At 42.6% G+C, this 25,870-nt stretch overlaps 1 protein-coding gene across 11 annotated transcripts in view; it reads right to left on the reverse strand.

Annotated features, from left to right (window-relative positions):
• Positions 1–21,118, reverse strand: part of LOC140907554 (ATP-binding cassette sub-family B member 5) — a 70,147-nt gene extending 49,029 nt beyond the window's left edge. For 8 of the 11 annotated variants that reach the window (XR_012157531.1, XR_012157532.1, XM_073333754.2 and 5 more), the window contains exons 1-6: positions 16,741–16,807; positions 10,885–10,975; positions 5,785–5,845; positions 5,164–5,314; positions 2,564–2,618; positions 861–1,052 (exon numbers count right to left, since the gene is read on the reverse strand). Coding sequence is in view for 9 of the 11 variants with exons in the window: in XM_073333754.2 (XP_073189855.1) it covers positions 861–1,052; positions 2,564–2,618; positions 5,164–5,314; positions 5,785–5,845; positions 10,885–10,955 (530 nt within the window). In the remaining 2 variants the exon portion in view is untranslated. Of the gene's footprint in view, positions 1–860; positions 1,053–2,563; positions 2,619–3,282; positions 4,145–4,256; positions 4,341–5,163; positions 5,315–5,784; positions 5,846–10,884; positions 10,976–16,740; positions 16,808–20,963 lie in introns of those variants that run through there. The other 3 variants (XM_073333762.2, XM_073333753.2, XM_073333756.2) reach the window with 3 other exon arrangements.
• Between the last annotated feature and the right edge of the window lie 4,752 nt (positions 21,119–25,870).

Raw genomic sequence — 25,870 nt, forward strand, 5'->3', positions numbered from 1 at the left:
AGTGATGGAAAAACCCCTTCTGCCGCTGCAGCAAAGGTCTGCACCACGGGTAACAACAGCACTGCAGACATTCCCTCAGTTACATTAGTGTAAATTCAGAGTAACTCAAGCGAAGGCAAGAGTTACTCTTAATTCCCAGTGGTGAAACTGATGGCAGTATTAGCCCACAAAATACCTGTATAAAGGCCCATTTTACACAGGTGTAGCCTATTAGTCCCCACTCAGCCCCAGTTTAGTCACTACTAAATAGTTGCGCCCCGCAAAATGTTCTTAATGCAAACAAGGCTTAACTGTCCAGGATTAGAGCTGGGTGAATATTTTCTGGTTAAATGAATCAATTTGGCAATTCAGGTTGAATTTGGTGAACACTTTTAGGTGAATACAATATTTTAAAAAAAAAAAGTCAAAAAGGTTCATTCTGACATTTTCCAAACAAAATGTTTCAACTTTTCATTTTGAAATACTGTTTTGTTTAGAAATTTAGTTAGATTGGTTAAACTCAGGTTTTGTTTCTGGTTGAACAAAATGTTTCATTTGACCAGAAATTGTTTTTTTTCTTCATTTTGGCAACCAAAAAAAAAAATCAGTTTTTCTTTGACATGAAATTATTTTTCTCCTCAGATTTTTTGGTTTGACCACGGAAGCAAAAAAACAAAAAACAAACCCAAACCATTTGCTCTTCTCTATCCAGAATTTCACATTCAGGGGAAATATATACAGCTCAGGCACAAGAACAAAGAGAAATGCTCTCAGAAGGCTTAAAAACTGACTACGGATACGGTTCTGCAATCTCTACCCACTGGGACTACTTGAGGGCTGCAGTACAGGGCCCCAAACAAACAAAATATAAAGACTCTTACTCAGTCAGACGTGTGTTAAGCTCTCCACTATTACTGCTATCGAACCAGCTGAGTTCCTGTCCAAGAATTGCATGGAAGAAAGTTTTTCTTATTTTCTTTGTCTGCCTTGCTGCTGCCAAAACCCAAAACGAAATCTGTAGATAGCCAAACACTAAGGCAGTCACTCCAATTCCGACATAATATAAAGCGAACCTTAAAAAAAAAAAAGTATTTTAAGTTGTGGCAACTTGGAAGAAAGGGAACTTGGTTATTGTTATAAATAAAAAGGTAATATAATTTTGCATCTAAGGTTATGTCTACACTACTGCCTATGTCACCAAAACTTATATCACTCAGAGGTGTGAATATTCCACTCCCGAGTGACATACTTACTCTGACATAAGTCCCAGTGTGCACAGCGCTCTATCCATAGCTTATGCCAGTCTCAGGAGTGTTTTTATTATGCCGATGGGAGAGAGCTCTCCTGTCGGTATAGAGCATCTTCACCACACACACTGCAGTGGTGAAACTGTACCACCACAGCTGCAGCGTGATATGTGTAGACATGGCCTAAGGGTTTCACTGCAAAATCCCAAATTCCTGTGGCGATGTTAACCACAGACATTTATCTAGCAAAAGCTGAGGCCTGATTCCTTCACAGTGGTATAACTCCACTCAACTCCGTGCAAGTGTGAGCAGAATCAGGCCTCTGATATGCAGATAATATTGCTGTCCCCTGGCTGCGTGGTGATTGATTTCAGGGCTTTGCAGCAGGTCAGTTTCTGTTGTTGGAGAGAAGTTGATGTCTGGGAGTCAGGTCTGATGTAATTTGTTTATTTACGCTATAAAAATGATGCTATCTACACGCGTAGGTGAGATTTGTGGTTCTTATACAGAGGCAGACTCCACCTGTCACAACGAGCTCTGGAAACCCAGCTCAGTCACCACATCCACTCCCAACCACTAGGAATAACTGCTTCCTTTGCTGTTCCTACAGGTCTTCCCCCTCCTTCCCCGCCCCCCCAGTTAAGCAGCGCTTTCCCCTCTTGGCTGCCCTACGTCACCCTCCAGTCAGGAGCTGGAAGGGCAGCAGTAGATTCACCCTCAACAGACTCACCACTCTGTCCTCTGCTGACCTCTCACTGCTCAGCTGATTCCGCACAATACACATTGTAAATCTAAGAGCCTATTACTGTTTGGTCAGAGTTCCTATCTTTTTCTGCAATGAAGATTAAAACCTTTTCATCATCGTTATGGAAAAGGCCAATAAAAATGTTACATCTTCAGAGGCTAAGGAGTTTAAATGGCTATTCATTACTTCACAATTCTACATGAAGCTCCTGAAATCCCATCATTTGCTCTCCACAGCACTCAGCTATTTCTTCCCATTCTGTCACTTTCATCAGCTTTACACCAGAGTAACTCCAATCAATGCAGCAGGAGTTATCCTGATTTACAGCAACGTATGTGAGCAGAGAATCAGGTTCATTCATTTTATTTTATTCATGAGGTAAAATGGTTGGGACAGAAGTGAAAGTAGTCATGGGGATATAATTCAATACAGCAGATAAGTCTGGTTCTCTCAGCTATAGGAAAGGTGATGAATAATAACTTCTATCTAATGCTATTAACTATCTCCACTGGCAGTTTACTTAGAGTCTGTTATCTGTTGTACCCTTAACAGCTGTTAGTCAACGCAAAGTTAATAATTACTTTGAACTTACTCTGTCATTTGCTCTTCAAAAGGCACTTGTGACTGACTGCAGTTCACTGAACTTGCTGAAAAAAAAAAGATGTTTAAAAGTTATGTCAGTTTTTAGAGAGACAAGGTGGGTGAGGTAATGTTTTTATTGGACCAGCTTCTATAGGTAAGACTGACAAGCTTTCAAGCTTACACAGAGCAGGCCTGAAGAAGAATTCCGGGTAAGCTCAAAAGCTTGTACTGGACAAGCTTGGTGAGAGAGACAAGATATTACCTCACCCACCTCATCTCTAATATCTCGATATCAAGATATAGTGTTTAATTTGTAACGAAAGAGGTGCTGGGGCTCAAGCAATTTTTTTTTTTACATTCATAACTGACGTGGCAAATCCAGAGGTGCTGAGATTATGAAGTGCCAAGTCTAGAGATGCCAGGGCTCAGACCTGGCACAAAAATTAAGCACTGCCAACACGGCTACACCACCACCACATACAACAATGTAAGTTGTTAATTATTTTTTGTTTCTCCACACCAGTATGTGTTGTGACAACATGCAGTATCATTTCATTTATTACAACATTCCACTGAAAATGAAAGTTGTAGCATACCTGCTATGCCCATTTAAATTATTTTGTGCCTGACATACAGGCCTGGTGTGTTAATCAGCAGCAAAGAGGTTAAACTCAGTAATTGTCACATTATCATATCACCATTAAAATTATATGCCTGTGTTTCACTTACATGTAGATTTCGGCATCCCCCCACCCCCTCATGCTCAAAAGCGACACTGAATAGCTGAAAATAATCACACAAACATATTCATTAAAAACACTTATGCAGGGTAATACTTTTTAGCCCAGATTTATCCAGTTTACATCCACTTTTGCCTACATAAGCTAAGATGGTGGTTGTTTATAAGGTAAAACGTAAGCTCTAAAAACACCTTTAAAACATCAGAAATGTCAAGTCTTGTCTTCTCTGTCTTACTGGAGTATACATTAGATAGCCAGAGGGCTGAAGGTCTCACTGCCTTCAATTGAAGAGGCACCCATGTTGAATCTCCTATGGAGAGACCTTTTCTTCTCTCAACTGTTTCTCAGACCTTTGAGTTACACAGGTGTTTTTGTTTATATCGGATTAAAATTCCTCCCTCCTTAGTTGCTCAGGTTTCCCCCGATATAATAATCCCACTAATTCTGTAGGCATCATAGAGTCTCTCCAGGCTACGGGGGTAAACACCACCTGAATTTCTAAAATAACACAGCAAACAGAAAAAATGTGCATATTTTTTAAAAAAAAGAGAGCGTAAGAAAGGGAAAACTCCCTTTCAGGCTATTGTACATTGCTGGTGACCTTCTGGTTCTGCGTACCATAAAAATAAGAGGCTATTATTTGTAACTAGAATTAAATGAGTTTACAAAGCACAAACCAATGGATCACTATCTACTCCGGGGATGGCTTTTCCCTGCATTGTCTGGATTCCCCGGTAGCAAAGAGCTCTTAGAAGTCTTGTTGCCATGGGCTACATGCTCTGCCCTTCTCTTCTCTTTGAGGGTGATAGAAGCCACTGAGGGAAGTAAATGCCCCCTCCCCTCTGCTTCCGTGCTCCCCATCCCAGCTCTGCCTTTTTTCACTGTCCTCTACCTGTACAAATGAAGTGGGGAGAGAGGTTCCAGACCCATGGTTATAACATTAAGTTACCGAGCACCATCAACCTGAATAAAGTAGAGCAGAAGCCTTTATTTCCATAGGCAACACAGCTAGTGATATCTTGAAGAATACTAATGGGTCACCACTATCTGTAGAAAGAAAAGGAGTACTTGTGGCACCTTAGAGACTAACCAAAGGAAGATGATGTCTGTCTGTATCTGTACAAGTTTTTTCATGCAGTTGATAGATTTCCACTCCATATGGCTAAATGCAGTGCCTTGCATAATGACAGGTTTCAGAGTAACAGCCGTGTTAGTCTGTATTCGCAAAAAGAAAAGGAGTACTTGTGGCACCTTAGAGACTAACCGTATCTGTACAAGTTTTTTCATGCAGTTGATAGATTTCCACTCCATATGGCTAAATGCAGTTAGTCTCTAAGGTGCCACAAGTACTCCTTTTCTTTTTGCGAATACAGAATCAAGGAGAATAGTGGGATAGGAATTTATTAAAATCAGTAACTCTTCTACATAAGCATTTTTTCAGGAAGACACTGCCCATTGTTGTAAGGTGGAATCATCCCTGTGCAGAGGCCTGCAACACCGCTTAAGTCCTCTCAAGGACTATTAAGCCTTATGTGAGATTTGTAGCAAGAGATGAATTTCACCTATAAAACGAATGGCCATGATGAGTGAAGTTTAAACATATAAAAGAAACTGAAGAAATTTACTAAGTTAACATGAAGACTTACTACCTCCCAAACTTTTCTCTAAGGTAAGGATGATCATTACTTAGCTATGAAAATACCCACATATCCAAGCTCTGCTACGGGAATAAAAAGAAAACAGACAAATTAGACTTACTTTTAGCCCTTCCTTTCACAGGAAAGCTAAGGTGATCATAAGGAAATAAATGGGTGAGGAACATATCATGAACAAAAGCAAAATAAAGAAAGTATATGAACAGTTTCCTTACGTAAACTCTCCTCGGATATACAACCACTCACAAAACTGTCGCTCATTTCACCAAAAACCAGTGACATCAGAGGAAGGCAAACGCCATTCAGCACTGCTGCTATTGTTCCAAATATCATAAGAGTTATATCCAGCCCGTCTGCATATCGAAACTGATGGGAATCAGTAAAAGAAGTACATATCAGATTATTTTACTCGGTGGAAACCAGCATGACTTCCTAGTTGTCTGGAAGTTAATAAAATAAACTATGTACAATAAAATGTAAGGAAGTTAATGCTCTGATTCTTGTAACATTAGAATAGTAGTTTGGATTATATGTCCTATCGTCATCAATGGAAATATAAAAGAAGTATAGAAAAGTTCAAGGGGCTGCTCTCCTGGGTTACCCTGTGTGGTGAAACGCTTACAGATGGCGTTAGGAGCGCTTCATGTGCATGGAGAGCAGCATTTGTAAGTAGCTGTTACAGCGTTAACTACAATTCTAAAGCAGCTGACGGACAAAAATGAATGTCACAAACCTGGAATAGTATGATTTTGGAAGAAATGAAAGCTCACATTTCACTGCATGTGTACTAGACCAACATGTAGTTACTATCATTACAAGTTTGTATTCTTGCTTACAATTGTGATTGGACCAACGATTTCAGGTGGTTTGCTTTTTTCTTCTTTTTCTTTGTGTCTGCTGAAAGATAGAAATTAAATACGGAACACAAGGTTGGCACAAATATGTACAACATTTTACTTCCTAGCTATCTTATGTACTTATATAGCCCCCATTGCCATAAGTAAGCGGGGGAATACTCCTGCTCTTGTGCGGAACTTTCCTGGCTTCTGCGTTACCCCGGTGAAGTGGGCTAGCGAAAGGATCTGAGTCCTCGCTCCCACTTCCTTTACCCAGTGGCCTCCCTTGAGGACTCCCCTTCCACTCTCCTGTCTGGCAGAGTCCTCGTAACCCCAACAAGGCTGGACCCAGGATTCCTGGGAGGCTCGACCCCCAACCCTGCTGCGGTCACCTAGGACAGGGGCTAGGGTGTCCCCATTCTGCGGTACTCTCTCTGCACTGGGCACTTCTCTGACCCACTGACCATTACATACAAGTTAAAGCAAATGCAAGTTATCTAATCAACAATTAACTTTAAAAAGAATAAGGAAAAATGGGAAAGGTTAAAGGAAACACATCAACTCGCTCTGTGGCAGGGAACATCACAAACGGTGTCTCTGGAATGCCAGGGCAGTTCACAGTCTGTTCCTGGTAAGTCCCAGGCCTTCTTCTCAGGCCTGGCTGTGCTGCAGGGATGCTGTGGGTTGGACACTTGCTCTGGTGGTGGCCACACGCTCTCAGGCTCTAAGTGATAGGCCCCTTCTTCCCAGTGTCAACCCCGTCCTGTCGGGGTTATGATCCAAGCCTGGCCTGCAGAGCCTCTTGGCTGAGGCGTCTCCCTCTGCTGGGCCCGCTGCCCAGGGTCCCCCTCGCTGTCCCCAGCTGCTCACCGCACCCAGCTCCAGACTGCTCCAGCCCCCTCCAGCCCCAGCTCCACTACTCGGTCTCTGCACTGCTGCTGCCGCTGCTGCTCTGCCTCCAGCTCCCTGGGCTGCTGCTCTGGCCCCTCTGGCTCTGGTTGCTGCAGCTCTGCTCCCAGGACAGGGTCTGCTCTCTCTGGGCTGCTTTTCTGGTCCCTCTGGATCTGGCACAGCTCTGCTCCCCAACTCAGCTTGGGCCCCTGCTCTCTCCTTAGCTTGGCCCCACTCTGTCTGACCCAGGCAAATCCAGCTCACACGGAGGATGGGACCTCCCTAGCCTCCTGACTCCCTGATTAGCCTGCCCGCCCTGTCATTCAGGCTGACCTGGAGCATTGGCCTCTCCACATTGTTCCTGGGGGCTGTCAGTCTCAGGGTCCTGATTCCCCATCGACCCTTGCCCCTTTTTAGTACTGGGAGCTAGACAACCAAAACACCCCCAATGAATGTTAGTAAGGGGGCAACAGTCCCCTTACACATAGGATCTGAGTGTATCACAGTATTTTAAGAGTACTTACACTCACAACACCCTTGTGTGGTAAGGAACTACTATAATCCCTGCTTTGTAGATGGGGGATGAAAGATAGGGAGATTAATGACAAAACTATCAGGATTCCACCACTGACTTCAATACATTCAGGAGTTCACATCACGTGACTTGCCCAAGGTCATACAGGAAGCCTAGAGCAATGCAGGAAACTGAACCCAAGTCTCCTGAGTCACAAAGTAGTGCTGTAACCACTAGCCCATTTGTGTTGGCTCTAATACGATTTGAACTTGGGCTGTTCTAGCAGACATGGTAACCACTGAACCTTAATGGGATCTTAAAACAAAATATAAAAAACACAAATTGCAAAAGAAAAAGAGTATGTAGTAAGTAGGCAACACAAATTAAAGCCATGATCCTGCAAGTGCTCCATGCGGCTGGATCCCTATATGCATATGGAGGTGGTGTCAATATCAGGACCATGGGGCTTGATGATCCTAAAAGCTCTTATCCACATCAGTAGTTTTTATTTGTGTGATGTTTGCAGTGTTGGTATAGCTGTGTTGGTCCCAGGATATGAGAGACACACCGTAGATAGGGTAATATCTTTTAGTGGACCAACTTCTGTTGGTGGATAGCTCAGTCTTGTTCTTTCCACCAGTAGAAGTTGGTCCACTAAAAGAGACTACTTCACCTACTTTGTCTCTCTTTATTCATGTGGAGTAATTCTATTGATTCAGGTGGGAAAATTTATGTGACTGGGGTGGGGGGGCAGGAGGGAGGGGTTGAAAGACTCACGTGTAGATCTCCTCACCTAAATTAATTCCAACCCCCAGCAATTATATATTATCTTTGGGAGACACACAGTTTTGTGTTTTGGGGAAGAAGGGTTGCAAATCTGTTCGTAAAGAAGGAAATTATACAACTGGGATAGTAAAAACATTACTGTTGTTTTGTTTCTTTTTTTCTTTTTTTTTTTGCACAGGTAACATAAGATGTTCATTTCTTCGCCAAAGCTGGATTAGTAATATAAAATAAAAATGTAACTTGATTTTCTGGGAATCATATTAAAAGACAAGAAATTAAGGCCCAAACTTTAGTAGTTGTTTCTTTTAAAGCAACAGTCCTCCAGGTCTCTCTGGTGGGAGGGAAGGAGAGGGGACAGAGGTCCCAGCCAGTCTCTCTCACCCAGGGTAGGTCCTTGGAGATGGGGAAGAAACAGCTATTGAAGCTGTCAGTGACCAGCATGAGCTGGAGCAGGGATAGGGTGCCCTCCTGGGACACTGGCCTCCGGGACCCCTGGACCCAGCTCCCAGCTTTCCAGAACTCCAAGATGCCATCTCCTCACTCTGCTTCCTCCACCTCTTCCACTTCTAGGCCCACTCCGGGAGAGATGGTGGTTTGGGGAAGATACACATTTGCTGCATGGCAATGCAAAATGTGTGTGTGGGGGGGAACCCCATATACACACATGCCTCTCGGAATGCAACGTGTGTGTAAAGCAGGATCCCGGCGATGAGGAAATTGGGAATGCAGCATATGCGCAGAGCTGTGTAGCTTTTGATTAGCTAGTCCCATAGGTCAGTGTGGAGCAAACGTGGCATGTATAGACTTTATCTGTACATGTATTATAAGGAGTATTATAGACTTTTAGCCCCATACACTTTTTGACCTCTGCCACTTGACCCCCTCCTTAGGAAGAGGCTGGCTGGGCCCCTGGTTGGCAGTGAGAAGGGCATGCCAGGGGTGGGGTTGCAGTCTACGTGCTGTCGGCCATAGGGCAGCCTGGGGAGACTTTTGGAATTTAGACAGGCCCTCAGGGCTGAGTTTCTCCTGGGGCCTCTCCACCTCACACAGTAGCCCAGAATCGAAAGGGTACAAAAAGTGACTGAATTCTGTGCTGCTTCTCTTAAAGACACAGCACAGAATTTCACTCTGATTGTTATCGTCAGTGACCTTTTAATTTCAAAGCTTTTTTTTTTTTTTAAACCACATAGAAGAAAGATGTAAGATACAGTCAAACGAACCACAGTTTGTGGCCCAGCTTCAGCCCAGTGGCTGGCATAGACAGTGACCCTACCAATCTTTGGCAGAAATGACAGCATTCATCCAAAAACTGCAACCCCAAGGAGGCTACCGGGGGCCATCACAACCCACAAGTTGGTGGTACTAGTTGGGGATGCCGCATAGCCATGGGTTGCCAGGATCTGCCGATTCAGCCTCAAAGGGGATTTTATGCCATTTAAAGCTGACTACCCTCAAAAAACCCTGCAGAAGGATAGGTGGTGGCAACACCTTCCTCCAGGGTGAATACCCCCTTCAGGAGTAGGGAGCTACAGGGAGCTGTAATTTACATCTCTGTGAGCCATCTTGCGATTCTAGCCCTTGAGATGTGCTGCCAGACTGGAGTGCATGCCAAAAGCAGAGCAGCATATTGGATATCTTTTTATACATTATTAAGAAATCAATAGAAAGCCTGCACAGTTCCTCTGAGACGAGAAATTAGAGAAAATGGCTGTGTAGGTGGAACACTTGGAAAATCATTCCAACAGCAGCAGTCCCCGGGAGCTCAGATTAGCACAAGTTTACTTAAAATAGAAACAAACACTTTTGTAAAGAACAAGAAATTCAACCCATTTCTGGGCACATGACACAAAACGTTGAGAATTAATGATGAAATCCACTCTGAAGCCAGTGAGCCTGAACCCAGACTCACTTAAACTGATGTAAATCAGGAGTAATTCCATTGAAGTCAGTGGAGTTACACCAGTAGAAAACCTTTGTGAGAAGACAATAAGGCTCATTAGCTGGCGTCTATATGTGCATTACCCTTCTTGACCCGAAAGCTTAGCCAAATTCAGGGTGTTACAAGTTGTTCCAATTAGGAGGGAAAATTGAGGATAGAATCAGATGTTTTCTTTGAAGCAAGTTTGTTTATTTACAAGGAACGTCCTGTTTTCCCTGAATACCGGAGGAATCAAACAATGGGAGTTAGTTGTTTGCTTACAGCCCCAAGCCTCTTTAGCGAGCTTCTCCAGACCCAGAAGGCCCTGCTTTTGGCTTCTCCTTGGGTCACACTCTGGATATCCTGTGCTTGTCCAAGCTCTCTCTTTCTCTCGCTGTCTCTGTCTGCTCATCTCTGAGTATGTCTACACTTAAAATGCTATAGCAGTACAGCTTCAGCACTGCAGCTGTGCCATTGTAGCACTTCAGTGTAGACATTCATTATGGTGATGAGAGGAGTTTGCCCAGCACTCAAGTTAATCCACCTCCTCCACGAGAAGCAGTAGCTAGGTCAATGGAAGAATTCTTCTGTCAACCTAGCACTGGGAGTTAGGTTGGTCTTTCAGGAGTGTAGGTTTTAACCCTTACCCCCAAGAGACATAGTATCTCTGGCTTCTCTCTCATACACACACACCCTTAGCCAAAGGATGCCCAGTCTAGCATTCTGCTTACATAGCTCAAATTCCTGAGTGGCATTGGGGGAGCATGAGCCCATCTTTTTAGACCACTGTTGTTTCTTACCCTGAATGAAGGGTGACTGCTTCACTCATCAGTTTAAGGGGCTTTAAACCAGCTACGACACCTGCTTCATTCTGAAAGCTACACTAAGGTTGTTTGAGACAGTTTGTCCCACTGAGCTATTGAAAAAAAAAAATCAACCCAAACAACATACAAAGCCAAACTAGGACAAGAGGTGAGACCCAAACACTTACCTGTCATCTACAACCACATTAGTAGAATACTTTGGTGCCTGTCCAGCGATTTCTATGTCAAAGTCTTCCATAATTATGTGGATAGATTATTCTAAAATAAAATGCAGTGCTGTTAATATCATTACTCATCACGAAATCCAATATAGGACACACTTTGTTTAGGTGACACCAATGAGAAATCTCAAATATAACAACTTTATATTAGATATATTATTCGCTTGTCCATTGAACCTTTTTAAAAAATTATTAAAAACAGGATTAACATGTTGTGATATTATCTGATTAAAATCTGACCATATAGATCATTGTTGCAACCACTGTTATATATTTGCAACAAATCTTGTACAAAATGTGGCATGTAAGATGTCTAAGGAAAGGTTATGATTTTCTGCATAGGATTATGCTATTTGTATGCATGTATCATTTTGGATTTGAAGTTATGAGTATTGGCTCTATACCTGTATTTCAAATGTTTGGTCCTGGGGTAACACCCAGAAGGTATTTAGCCAGCACATCTTGAAGGAACTATTCAAGTAGATTGGCCCATTAAAGTTCACTTAACTTACAATGGAAGATGCCTATCTACTCTTAATGGACTTTCCTGCTGTGACTAGGTGAAATCATGCATGGACATTTGACTTGTCCACGTGACTCCAAACACCATCTTGTTGCTGCCAGTTTCCACAGTAAGAACAATGGGATTCTCTCCACACGGCAGAAGATATAAAAGGCCCTGGAAACACCTCCATTTTACTCTTTCCTGCTCAGACTTCTGGACTATGAACTTATACTAATGAGAGCATTCTAACCAAGGGACTGAGGTCCTTCCAATGATTTGGAAGCAACCAGAGACTTTCCAAGCCAGCATTTTATTTCATCACTGCCACAAGCCTGAACCAAGAATAGGGTTGCCAACTTTCTATTGGCACAAAACTGAACACCCTAGCCCTGCCCCCTCCCCGAGGCCCCATCCCACGCTCATTACATTCCCCCTCCCTCAGTGGCTCGCTGTCCCCCACTCTCACTCACTTTCACTGTGGTGGGGCAGGGGGTTGGGGTATGGGAAGGAGTAAGTGCTCTAAATGGGGGTGCAGGCTCCAGGGTGGGGCCAGAAACGAGGGGTCCAGGGTGCGGGAGGGGGCTCTGGGCTGGGGCAGGGAGTTGGGGCATGCGAAGGGGTGTGGGCTCTGGGCTGGGGATGAGGGGTTTGGGGTGCAGGAGGAGGCTCCAGGCTGAGGCCAAGGGATTCGAAATGTGAGAGGAGCTATGTGTTGAGGCAGTGGGTTGGGGCGTGGGAGGAATGAAGGCTCTGGGCTCAGGGTGCAGGCTCTGGGGTAGGGCGGGGGTTGAGGGGTTTGGGATGCAGGAGTGGCTCCAGGTTTAGGGGGAGGACTCATGGCTGGGGCTGGGGTTGGGACATGGGCTTACCTTGGGTGGCTTCCGGTCAGTGGTGCCGTGGGGCTAAGGCAGGCTGCTTGCCTGTCCTGGCTCCATGCTGCACCCTGGAAGTGGCCAGCAGGTCCAGTTCATAGATGGTGTTGGGGAGGAAGCTACATGGCATTCTGCTCTCCCTCCGTAGACACCGCGTCCCAGCTCTCCTGGTTCCCGGCCAATGGGAGTGCGGAGCTGGTGCTCAGGGCGAGGGCAGTGTGTGGAGCCATGTGGTCCCCCCTGCCTAGGAGCCAGACCTGCTGGCAGTTTCCAGGGCACAGCACGGTGGCCCAGGAAAGGTAGGAACCAGCCTGCATGAGTGCTGCAGCACCGCTGACCGGACTTTTCATGGCCCTGTTGGTGGTGCTGACCGGAGCCGCCATGTTCCCTTTTCAACCGGGTGTTCTGGTCAAAAACCGGACACCTGGTCACCCTAACCAAGAACTTTGCATTTATTGTATGTATTTGGCTCCTTTAACCAATTTTAACTCTCACCTTTCTTTCTTTTTATAAATAAACCTTTAGATATTAGATACTAAAGGATTAGCGTGATTTTTGGGTAAGATCTGAATTGTATATTGACCTGGGTGTGTGGGTGGTCCTTTGAGATCAGAAGAACCTTTTATTTGAGAAGACTGGTTTTAAAGAACCACTCATCTCTAAGTCTAGTGTTTTTGGTGGTGATAGAAGGACTCATATGCCTAAGGAAATTGCTTTTATGACTTCTTGTTCGCCAGTGTGGTGAAACAGAAGTTTACTTTTGATGCTGTTTTGGTATATCTCATGGGAGAATAACCTTCAGTTTTGGGGTGTGTCCACCCTATTTCTCAGCAGTTTGTCCTGAATTTGGTATTCTCAGTTGTGACCCACAAAGGCATGGTTACATGTGTTTTCACCAGTATTACCACTTTTTTCTGGTTTCCCTATTGAATGAGTTGTATTGCTCCCTTCAATTAAATAAGTAGCTATGAGAATCAAAGGAAGTAGCTATTAGTTTGTCTGATAGAAGACACAATAGCTTCAGAAATGTCATATATTACAGACACAGGCACAAGTACAGTGCGAGGAGTACACTTGCTCTATGACATTTTTCCAAGTTCACACTGAGAAAGATGACAAATTATTAGGAAAAAAGCTTACTTATGAAGAGGACTGAAAAGACTGGTATTCTTTCACTTAAAAAGGAGACAAATAAGAGAGGCTATGATAACAGTATGTAGAATAATGAATGGTATAGAGAAGCTGGATAGGGAAAACATAAGTTCTCAATCTCATAATACAAAAACAAAGGCCCATCAATCTGGCACCTATTAGTAGCATAAAAAATTGCTTCAAAGTCTTTTTAGGAGTATGTCCGGTATAACTGCCTGTACAGTATGTCATTTGTGTCAATTTGAGATCCATTTCTTTTTATACAGGCCCACGCAGAGGAAATTACAAGCATGGTACCAGGTACCCTGTTTTAGAGATGCCTCTTGCTTTATTCTTCGCTCAGCAAGGGAAAATATTAAACAAGTTATCCAATACCACATACTTTTTTTTAAAAAAAAATCACAGCATGCTTTATAAACAGAAACAATTATTTTGCACTGATATGCTAAAAGAATAAGAAATCCCACTATCAGCTCATATATAGCAGTGGAGTATGTAGCTTCAGAGGGTTTTACTGGGCAGCATCCGGAATAGCTCCAGGGTGTGCAGACGATGAACAGTGAATAGCAGGTGCAACTCATTTCAACAGAAATATTAGTTCCAAATTAGAACCAATTTCCTGTCTTTTATCATGGACTGCTTTAATGTATGATTCTATTTTTTCCTTGTTATTATTTCTCTGCTCTGATACAATACTTCCAAGAATATTATTTTCAGTTAATCTTTTACATTTTTCATTTTATTTTATTTATTTACTATTTTTCAGTGCCTCCAACAAAAATTTAGTAAAAAAAATGTTAATTAAGGAAAAATGAAATCACCATCAAAGCAGGAATAATACACTTTAGGCAAAACCATAAGTAAGCAGATGGGCATGGCGCCATGCCCTGATTTAACAAACTCAGGCTCTTTTGGACTAAGGGAGAAAGTAAGTTTCAGAGCTGAGCTCATCTTCCTGATGACAGCTCCTGAGCATTCAAATATAGGACCTCTCAGAACCTAAGGGTACAGCTACACTGCAACTACACTACACTCAGAGTTTGACCACCTGACTCAGGCTCTCACAATGGGGCTACAAATAACAGTGTAGACATTCCTGCTTGGGCTGGAGCCCAGATGCTGGGGTGAAGCGGGTGTCTCTCAGAGCCAGAGACACCTTCCTCCTCTTACTAGGTTTCAGAGCCCCAGCTCCAACTGGAACCGGGAAGTCTACACTGCTATTTGTAGCCCCATTGCACGAGCCTGAATCAACTGAGACTCACTGCCACAGGGTTGTTTTCTGCAGTGTAAATCGACCCTAGTAGCCAATAGGAATTCAGTGCCATCTATACAATGCTAGTACAATATGGTGCATGAAATCCCTGCTAAGCAATTGGGCTCCTTATTCTCTCCCATCTGAAGGGGCTTTAAATGTAGCCAAAAATCTAAAAAAAGGACATACTAGAAATAGAAATAGATGGGGTTCAGAGACAGGTAATGAGATCAGTCAATGGGGACGTGATAGAGACAGGTAATGAGACATCAGAGACAGGTAATGAGATCAATCAGAGGGGACATGATAGAGACATACAAAATAATGAATGTTACAGAAAAGTTAAATCTGATACTCCTGTTTACCTTCTTTCATAAAATGAGAACAGGGGACATTCAATGAAGTTGTAAGGCAGCAAATTTAAAAACTGAAATATTTCATTTCAATTGAACATAATTAATCTGTGGAATTCATTGTCATTAAACATCACTTTGACCGAGACCTTAGACTTGAAAAAAATGATTAGACCTTTATATGGATAGTGAGATTACCAACAGTTACATTAGATGGGTTTTTTTTTAAAGTTAGACCACACATAAACCCCAGTCTAATGCCCATTGATATCAGTGAGACTCATTCCATTTACTTCAATACACATTCAATCAGCCTCAGATTCTCTTATGTTAGGACACAAGCCAGCCTCTGAATGATAAGGTTTACGAAGAATCTTCTAATATGGGGTTTCTTACACCTTCATGGAATCTGACACTGGCCACTGTCAGAGCCAGGATATTGGACTTGCTGGACCATATCTAGCATGGCAATTCCCATACTCCTAAATCTATTAATAACAAACAATTGTGTGTTGTGGTTAACAAGCAAATACCGAATTTGTTTAATTTTTTTCATTTAGGGCCCAATCCTGCTCTCATTGACATGAACAAACACAACTCCCACCGACTTTCAAGTTATCTAAAGTGATCATCTCAAGTTGATGATCACTTTAGATAAGCTATTACCAGCAGGACAGTGGGGTGGGAGGAGGTATTGTTTCATGGTCTCTGTGTGTATATAATGTCTTCTGCAGTTTCCACGGCATGCATCCAATGAAGTGAGCTGTAGCTCACGAAAGCTCATGCTCAAATAAATTGGTTAGTCTCTAAGGTGCCACAAGTACTCCTTTTCTTTTTGCGAATACAGACTAACACAGCTGTTACTCTGAAACCTTTCAATAAAATTGTGCCCCTTCCAAAATGGCCAGCATAAATCGTAGAATCATAGAAATGTAAGGCTGAAAGGGACCTCGAGAGGTCATCTAATCAATCTCCCCATGCCGAGGCAGGACCATGTATATCTAGACCATCCCTCACATGTGTTTGTCTAACCTGTTCTTAAAAACCTCTAGTGACAGGGATTCCACAACCTCCCTAGGTTTTAGGAACAATCTTGCTTTATGAGCAGGATATTCAATAAATATGTTAGTGTCAATATGTTGTTTGCAATATTGTTGTAGCCATATTGGTTCCAGGATATTAGAGACCTTGATATTATTGGTCCAATATAAGATATTACCTCACTCAACTTGTCTCTTGAGTTTTAATACTTTTTAAAAAATGATTTCATAAAAAGTAAGATGACATAACATTATTTTGGAGGAGAAGGAATTGCTGAAGTGATTTAGAGAACAATTGACTCAAGCACCTTCCAGCCTCACACACATTTCAGGTCATTTTAAGCTTATTTCACTGAATCAACACTACCTGAAAGGGTAACATTTATAATTAACATCATACACAGCATGATTTGACAGACAGTAATTGGTACTTAAACTCTTTTGTACATCAGCAAGATTTGAGGTCTGCACCAGGGAGGTAAAAATAAAGAGAAGCTGTAAGTCCCTAATTTAATGTTCTTTAAGCTTACTAAGCCAAATTCTTCCCTGCTGTAAATTCTGCTGCAGTCAATTTACCTGTACCAGGGATGAATTTAGCCCACAAACGACACAAAACAAGCATACTGACCTGATGTGCTGGTACCTAGCAGGGTTACCTCCACCAGCATATTCCTCATCCACAAATGCTTGAGACCGGTCTATTTTAGGATCAACCAGTACATTATAAATAGAGAGAATCTTATGTCAGCCTAATGAGTCATGTCATTGTGATTGCCTATAAAGCAGACGTCAGGCTCAACGGTCAATCTCATTGTGAACTTTTGATATTTCATAATACATTCCAGGAATACTAATTTGTAACAGCAATACCTAGAGATTCACAGTTACGAGGAATTTTTCACACAGACACAATATGAAGAGCAATTAAACTGCTTTACAAAACTGTGTTACTTTTTTTACACACATGGAGAGTTTCCTCAGTCCTCCACTATTCCCCATTACAGTATCATGCAAACTGTCCACCCTACCCCCTCTCCCACACCTATTCTTCCTGTTGATTAGATATGGTGCATTAAGTAGGTTTTGCAAAGAAATTTTAGGTTACTGGTTTAATGGTTATTTCTTGCATTATTCTCCACAGGTCTCCCCAGTTAAGATGGTCACTGTTTACTATTGCTCCCAGTAGGAGTGGAGACACCAGCATTCCTAGAATACAGTGATCCATTTGCTTTCAGGATGCAGAGAGAAGAAACGTAAGGAGCAGATGGAAGGAGGAATTGGCCACCTTTAATAAAGAAAGTCAGTCATCTCAGTCCCATTGAAAACAATAGGAGCTGGCTGCCATTTTGAAAGTGGGCAATTTTTGGCAAATTTCTCTAAAAGAGAACATTATTCTTTATCCTCTGCTGAAGGAGAAACTTCAGTGCTGAAAATTAGTGAGAAAAAGTAATCATTAATCACTTAAAGGCTCTTCAGAAAATACCCTACCCTTTGCACCAGATCAGTTCAAGGTTCACCCCCTGCCAATTTTTATGTAGCTAGATAATACCTTACCTGAGATCATTTGGGACAAAACAGGTCTAATACCAAATGTTAAATATCTGAAAGGACCTGTTTAACTTTTTAAATGTAAATTGATTAATAGATTTACTTGTAAGTTCTCATAAAATTCATAGTATACTCAGAGTAAGTGCTGTAGTTTTGGGGAAGATAGTGTTTTCTTCACATGTAGAGCAAGAATTAAATAATTATAAAACTTAGCTCAACCTTAACTATGGTGCTGTAACCCGTGCCTTCATATTATGGGCACACATATAGATACACACAGACTAAGATATATTAAAGATTTGTTGCCTTTTTACCCTTTTCCTTGAGGTAATTGTTTTGCCTTTTCAAGCAGTTCTCACACCACGTACAAGACCAGTACACTTGAATCAAACAGCTTTACAAGACACTGAGCCTCTCCCATCAATATGCGTAGAGGATTTCTCTGTTAGCATTAGCTCTTCTGTTTGCTACTGAGATATTTGGCCCCACAATGTCTAATTGACAATCTGGCAAAACACCAAGATTTGATAGCAGGGGCTCTGGGTTTGTATGAAAGCTTTTTCTGTCTTCCTCACTCTGAGTGTTCCTAATCTCTAGGACAGTGGATTTCTTTTATGGGAAACACATTTCACGGATGCTAAAAAACCAATATAGAGCCTGGGGGTATGCATCATTCAAATCAATTTTCCATTTAACAGAGACTTGAAGAGGATGGCTACAATGTGTCTAAATACTGACTCTGGAAAAAAGCTGTACTCTGAATTTATGTACAGTTTTCATAGGAGAAAGATGCTTGTCTGAAAATATGTGCATATTTCTCTCCCTATATTAGGATCCTAAAAAGTTGCCATCACCTAGTGATGAAGAGATTCATACAATGGAATGGCCTTTTTATTAAGGGCACTTCCAAAAAAATATTATGGCAGTTTGATTAGTAAATGGGACCACGTGTCACATTCTTATCAAAGCAATTTCTCCTCAGGACAATCTCTGCAGAACATTTTGAAAGAGAGAGGAGCATCATGAGACTGGCCATCCCCATTTCCCCTGTGATCATTTCTTACATTAGCATTTGACCCTGTTCACAACACCAAGGCCAAATTGACTCTCGCAATCCCACAGCAGGTTCCCTACACCAGGTGAAGCTGTATTCCAAAGCATAAAAATGTGATTACCCTTCCTCCCCCTAGGGTTGTGCTCCAACATTTCCCTGAGAGCTCAGCTCTTCATCTCTGCTCGTGCTTCAACACAAACTCCCTTCAGCTACTCGTCACCTTGTGGCATCAGCCTTTTATCCCCTGCTGACTCATGTGCAGCTTTATGGCTCACCACAGGATGCTCTTGCAGCCAGCTTCACCAGGAAAAGAGACACATGTGTGACAGGTTTTGAAAGAGTCACCTACTTCTTCACTGTGCCATGAGAGTAGCTATAGAAACTTAGGCCCAGATCCTCAAAAATATTTAGGCTCCTAACTTCCATTGAAATCAGTAGAAGCTGAGTGTTTAAATGACTTTGAGGAGCTGGGCCTTACTGCAGTTGGCAACTTTGGCAGTTTTGCTTGCCTTCAGCTCTCCCCTACTGTGAGGGTACATGTACTGTTTCTTTGAAACTGTAGCAGGAAGCAAGGCAGGAAAGGGCTGGGGAAGGTTCTAAGCACGGTGGGAGACTGAACGACTTCAAGGACAGTGTTGTTTTTATTTCTAATATAGTTCCTCTCTCATTGTAAGAAGAAAGTGACTCTTCCTGCAATTCTTTATCATGGTCACATGACACCTGACCTCACCCATTTGCAGGCCAATCAGAAACCAGGTAGAGGGGCAGGTTTTGGAGTTCTGTTTTTGATCCCACTTCCCCTCAGCAACTGAAGCAGCTCCCATGGAGTCGTGGGCCCTAAACACGGTTGGGGAAGGATTTCTGCCCTTGTGAAATTCCATCAGGGATGTTTGCAGTCTTGGCAACCTCAGGGTTTCTCTCTGCTAGAACCCAGATTGCAAATAACCTTAGGTTGTCCCAGAACACATGAGGTATGAAGACAGCAAACAGCGGTGACGCTATTACACCCACAGATTTCAACAAGGATTTCAATAGGAATCGGTGGAAAGAAGGAGGAAGTTATTTTCTATGAAGCCGCTGGGAAGTCAGCTTCAGACTTGCTGCTACCCACAAATTCCCCAGACCCTTGGCAATCTGTTATCACTGAAATGCCAAACCGAAGGATGCAGCTTTATTATGGTGACAATTCAATGCAGTCAGTGAAGTTCCAGAGTAATGAAGCTGGCAAAAGGGAAGAGATGGACAATTTTATCTGTGAATATTTTTCTAAGGAGAAAATAAAACAAAGGTTAGGAAGTGGCGACGGTTACAACTCAAAGCCTCCAGTCCACTCCCCCAATACTTCAGGCCATTAGCTAGACAATATTCTTTTCTTCCTAATGCTTCGCTGACAGCTCTGACAGAGTTTGTTAGGAATCAGCTACCATTTGGAGTACGTTGGTATTAGAAGCCCCCAGCACTTCATGCGGGCATGAAAGTCAGTGGCACTGAGCTTAGCCACTGGGATTCACTAAGGCTCAGACAGTTCTCATAGGTATTGACTCATAAATTGGCACTTCCCTCAGCCCAGAGCTGGACAAAGCAGAGTATTTATTGACAATCTTCTGGTGTTAATGACATCTCTGCAGACAGACGTGGATTTTTTTTAATAGAAGTTATTTTTTCCTCATAGTTGTTTGACTAACACTTTATGTTAATATATAGGTTGTTCAAAATTGATTCACTTCGACTCTGTCTTCAGCTCTTTGCTATTCATTATTTGAGATACGCAATTGGTCACCTAAGCCACACAGTATCCTATCTGGTCTCTGGCCGGATGACAAACTTTACAGCCAGGCACTGTTGTGGTTTGAATAGTGAAGACCCTTGTTTGCATGTGCACAAGAATAGTCACCATTGCCACAGATGGTCAAAAAAAAAAAACCCATTTGAAAATTAAAAATAGTAAAAAACTGAAGTGAAGCTTTGAGAAAATGTCTTCCAACCAGCTGCACACTAACACTGAGGAATGACCAAACAGCCACTAATTTGCACCAATGTTCACAGAAAAGTGAGCAAAAAGGGATGAGGCCAGGGCTAATTCCCAAAGCTATTAAGATTTAGTGAAAATGTTCTAAAAAAAAAAAAAAAAACCATTTACCCAGCTCTAATTGACACCGTGGTTCTTTAACATGCAGCTTAAAGATTTGCTAACCTGCTGCAGACTTTGCCTCTGCATGAGAAAGCGACAGAGAGTGTGAATAATTTACCTTCATTGGTCATGCTGAGCAAGCTCTATCTTCTTCTCTTCCTCCCTCTGAGAAGAGCCGATGACTCAGGGGTGGGATTTTCTTTATTTCTGTGGAAAGAGATCACCCTCCTCTTCTAGAGTACTGCATCCAGATGGGGCTCTGCTTCTTAGCCACAGCTGACAAGTGCATTTAGCCTCTCCTCCCTTGGCAGCAGCTAATAGAAGAGGGGATGTGGTCACATCTAAGGTCCAGTCCCACAGGCACTCTTTCTCCTATGCTCCTGATCTGCACCCCCATCCCCCCATCGGAGATCTCCTCACACAGCCATTTCCCAGTAGCCTGTGTTTATAGGTTTTCAAAATATTTTTGGTGTCTGATTTCATTTTCTAATTTACATGCTTTTCTGAAGTCTGGTTTAAAGAAATACAGTCATGCTGAAATTATATATTAATGCAGGTGTTATGAAAGGGAAAGTTTTTTAAAAGTCTAATTTACTTTTTTACCATTTATATCTTCTGCTTACTACCCCTTCACCCCCTTATATTGGGACAATGAAAGCAAACCAGTAGCTGTTGGTTTCAATTTCTAATCTTTTAAACTTTTTACTTGTTCTTATATATTTACAGGATGCTGCAATATTTGGATAGCAAACTCTGGAGGCGATTATTATTGCTGAGAACAAGCTACTGCCATTCTGCTAAAATTAGACTTTTTTTAAAAAAACCAACAATCTCAAAAGTTTAACTTGAGCTGAGATTTCCCTGAAATACTCAGTTACAGATTGGACACTACTTGTGCCTAAAGTTGATCCCATGAATTTGCCAATATGCTAGTTAGATTTTTAAAGCTGAAATCCAAACAAACTAGATTGGCCAATTTGATAAGTGTTTTAGCCAATATTGGAATGGAATCTAGTTAGGTTAACTCCTCTTTTACTGAGTCCAGGGAGCGTTATCTTAATAATTTTAACACTAGGTCATGTCATCTTTTACCTTGGACAGTAAAAAAAAGTCTTAAATCAGGACACTTAGTGCTCTTAACCAATTAACAGTTAATTAATCAATTGATACAACTAATCTTCTAGGCACCTACTGGAAACAAAAATAAAGTTTTGCAAGCAATTGTCAGACTAGGACTGATGTGCAGCAATTATAACACACTACAAGTCATCAAATGTATTACATTACATATGTGATGGATCCTCATTCTTTAGTATATCTAATACATTTGCAATACTTTTCTAGAGAGTAAGGAGAACTGACTTTCGGAGGTCCTATCTTAAAGGCTATTGTAAGAGTGTGGTTCCTGCCATTGGAATGGTTTTGTATGAAAGGGATAAGTTTAGAAAATATCAAAAGCAAATTGCTTAAAGTTATTGTTTTAAGTCTCTTGAGTTAATTTGCCTGGGCTTACAAAGGAAAGCATGCTTCTAGCATTAGTTAAAATCCAAAATGTGGCTACTTGAGGCTTCACTAAAGAGTGTAGGCTCTGTAAAATAGCCTACAGTAATTGATATTCAAGTACAGAAAGCAATACAATCTCCAAAATGAAATCTCACTACCTCTTCTTAGTCCTGCAACACTACAGGAAGGAGAGCTGCTCAGTCTGGTCTGCATGTCTGATAGCTAGAGCCCTGTGAAGTTATTTTTTGTAATATTTCATTTTATCTTTTGGGAATTTCTTTTCTTTTTTTGCATTTCCCCTCACAGCTGGAGGTCCTGTTGGGTGCCAGGAGGGTAGGGATGAGGTATCAGGGTTTACAAAGCAAGCCCTTCCCATACTCACCCCATAGCTGTGGCTTCTGCAGTTCCTGTCCTGTGCGTCTGGGCCCGGCTCTGGACATTGCAACTTGGTGCATGGAGTTGTAGGGGTGGCTAGGCCAAACCTGAGTGATGAGGCCAGGCAGACAGGGTTATAGCAACACCCAGAGTGGTGGGCCAGGTCCCCACCCCACAGGACAGGAGCTGCAAGAGCCCACAGCTTCAGGGATTTTTGTTTTATGTCCTTTGTTTTGCGTGTGTTATTTTGCATTTTTGAACAACATGGGGCTCTACCAAAAGCATTTCTGGATTCAACAGCCTACTTGTAGATTCTGTCAACTCATCTAGTCCTGTAATCCTGGATGAGGGGCAAGGCCATCCAAAGGGGTCCAGCAAAATTCTGAGGTCTACATGGCAGCCAGAACTTTATATAGCCTATTTCAGGGCCTGAGGAAAGGCCATCCTCTTATTTTTCTATTGGGCACTGTTCACTTAGCGCTCAGATTTCAGCAGCCTTAGTTTTTCTGCTGCTTCTGTCAATAGCCAGTAGATGGCATCAGTGTACAAGTTTCTTTGAGGCTTCTCAGAGTTTTTTTTTTTATGTTGGGTTTATTTCAGTATTAGCCCAGACCATTTGGAATTTCCCCCTTTTAAAGCAATTTCTTTTACTGTTCCAAAGTTCTGCCCCAGTTAAGTGTTTTTAGCTTTCTGCAGTCTTTTTCCTTCTTGTGCTATACAATTCCTATCCCTTCTAGAGTGCAACAATCACTTACAAAGAAGTCAAAAATCCCTCGTGGTTCCTCTAAATCTAACTGGATACAGTCGAGAAGCTTAAACTCTCTACCCTCCCGAGTGTGATCACTTAGTTGCCTAACCCAGATAATGTTTAGTTAGATGGCAACACGTTTGTCAGAAGTTTGAAAGCCTGATTTAAAGAAACAAATCTTTCCAGAGAAGTGATCTAAAAGGAGCAAAACTTGGGCTCATTCTGATTGCAGGTAGAAGGAAATTACATATCTTAGCACCTACACTTCATGGCTCCACCAATGCAGCAGTGGCTATGTTTGATTGTTTGTGGCAATTTTTTATTCACTTACATTATCTTATGGCTAAGAAGGTAAAAAGGGGGGAAAAGTAAGTCACATTTCTACAACTGACAGATGTCCCTTTAACTGCTTTGAACAGCTGTTGAAAAATTTCAGGTTTCAGAGTAACAGCCGTGTTAGTCTGTATTCGCAAAAAGAAAAGGAGTACTTGTGGCACCTTAGAGACTAACCAATTTATTTGAGCATGAGCTTTCGTGAGCTACAGCTCACTTCATCGGATGCATACCGTGGAAACTGCAGAAGACATTATATACACACAGAGACCATGAAACAATACCTCCTCCCACCCCACTGTCCTGCTGGTAATAGCTTATCTAAAGTGATCATCAAGTTGGGCCATTTCCAGCACAAATCCAGGTTTTCTCACCCTCCACCCCCCCCCCCCCCCACAAACTCACTCTCCTGCTGGTAATAGCTCATCCAAATGGAAAACTTGAAGCTGTTTTTATGAAGGAGATAAACTCCAGGATTCCTGTAATAAAATAGAGCTTTGTTTGGGTCGTTTGGAGAATCCTGTGTGACATGGAAAAATATGGGTGGCCAGGTCTGGAACTAAGCTGGATATGCTCCTTTTTCCCTTCCCTGTTCTCTGTCCATCTCACTAGTGCACTATTATGTCAACTCTCCCCCTTTGCAGACCAGTCTCCCACTTAGGTGCCATGTAATAAAATATTTCACATCTAATCCTATCCATAAGGAATGAGGGTATCCCCCTGCTTCACTCCCTTTGTGCCACTCAGGTGTTACAAAGAGAGGAAACCTCCCCTAAATTCCCCTCTGATACCCCAGTATAGTGCATAGCTCCTATGGGGCCATACAGAGGTGTGGCAACTGTTAACATGCGTACACATGGTATGTCTATGCTGTATTTCAAATCCTGTGACAGAGAGTCTCAGAGTCCTGGTCTACAGACTCAGGCTCACGCTATGGTGCTACAAACAGCTGTGTAGACATCATGGCTTGGGCAGGAGGTTGGACTCAGAAGCTTACTCCTCATCCTGGAGCTTCAGTGCACAGAAAATAGCCAGATCCTTCTTGCATGGAGCTCCTTCTGGCCCCTGGGTCTGACCTGGTTCCTGCAGCAAGGTGCTCTCATAGAGGCAGACCCATTTTACATGCCCCTCTTGCCTGCATTCAGTGCACAAAATTAGGCGTAAGGCCGCTCAGCTTCCCTTTCTACATCTGCAGCAACCAGTACTCATCTGGAGTATTGTGTCAAGTTTTGGGCCCCACACTACAAGACGGATGTGAAAAAATTGGAAAGCGTCCAGCGGAGGGCAACAAAAATGATTGGGGACTGGAACACATGACTTATGAGAAGAGGCTGAGGGAACTGGGAGTATTTAGTCTGCAGAAGAGAAGAATGAGGGGGGATTTGATAGCTGCTTTCAACTACCTAAAAGGGGGTTCCAAAGAGGATGGATCTAGACTTTTCTCAGTGGTACCAGATGACAGAACAGGGAGTAATGGTCTCAAGTTGCAGTGGGGGAGGTTTAGATTGGATATTAGGAAAAACTTTTTCACTAGGAGGGTGACGAAGCACTGGAATGGGTTACCTAGGGAGGTGGTGGAATCTCCTTCTTTTGAGGTTTTTAAGGTCAGGCTTGACAAAGCCCTGGCTGGGATGATTTAGTTGGGGATTGGTCCTGCTTTGAGCAGGGGGTTGGACTAGATGACCTCCTGAGGTCCCTCCCAACCCTGATATTCTATGATTCTATGAATTCTTTCTAGTTCCTGTAGCTCCACCTGTGGCTGCCTGGGCACTTCCAAAAATGGGAACTGGAACTCCTGGAGTCATTGTAATCCCTCCATATGTTGATTTGGGAGGGTGGACACCTCACAGTCAAGGAACGGGTTTGTGCCTGGCTGCTCAGTCACCCCTTCTTGACCGTAGGGAGTTTCAGATCCCACTTCTGGTACCAGTGACAGTGGAGAGGGGGCTGCCCAAGGCATGCCACCTTTGGTAGTCCTGTTGGTACACTCAGCACCTGCTCAGGTTCTTCCAGTCAGTGACCCAGAGACTGATTACTTCAAACAAAATGTCTCCTTTATGGGGTCT

Source organism: Lepidochelys kempii, chromosome 2, assembly GCF_965140285.1.
Source record: "Lepidochelys kempii isolate rLepKem1 chromosome 2, rLepKem1.hap1, whole genome shotgun sequence".
In the NCBI taxonomy this organism is placed as follows: Eukaryota; Metazoa; Chordata; order Testudines; family Cheloniidae; genus Lepidochelys; species Lepidochelys kempii.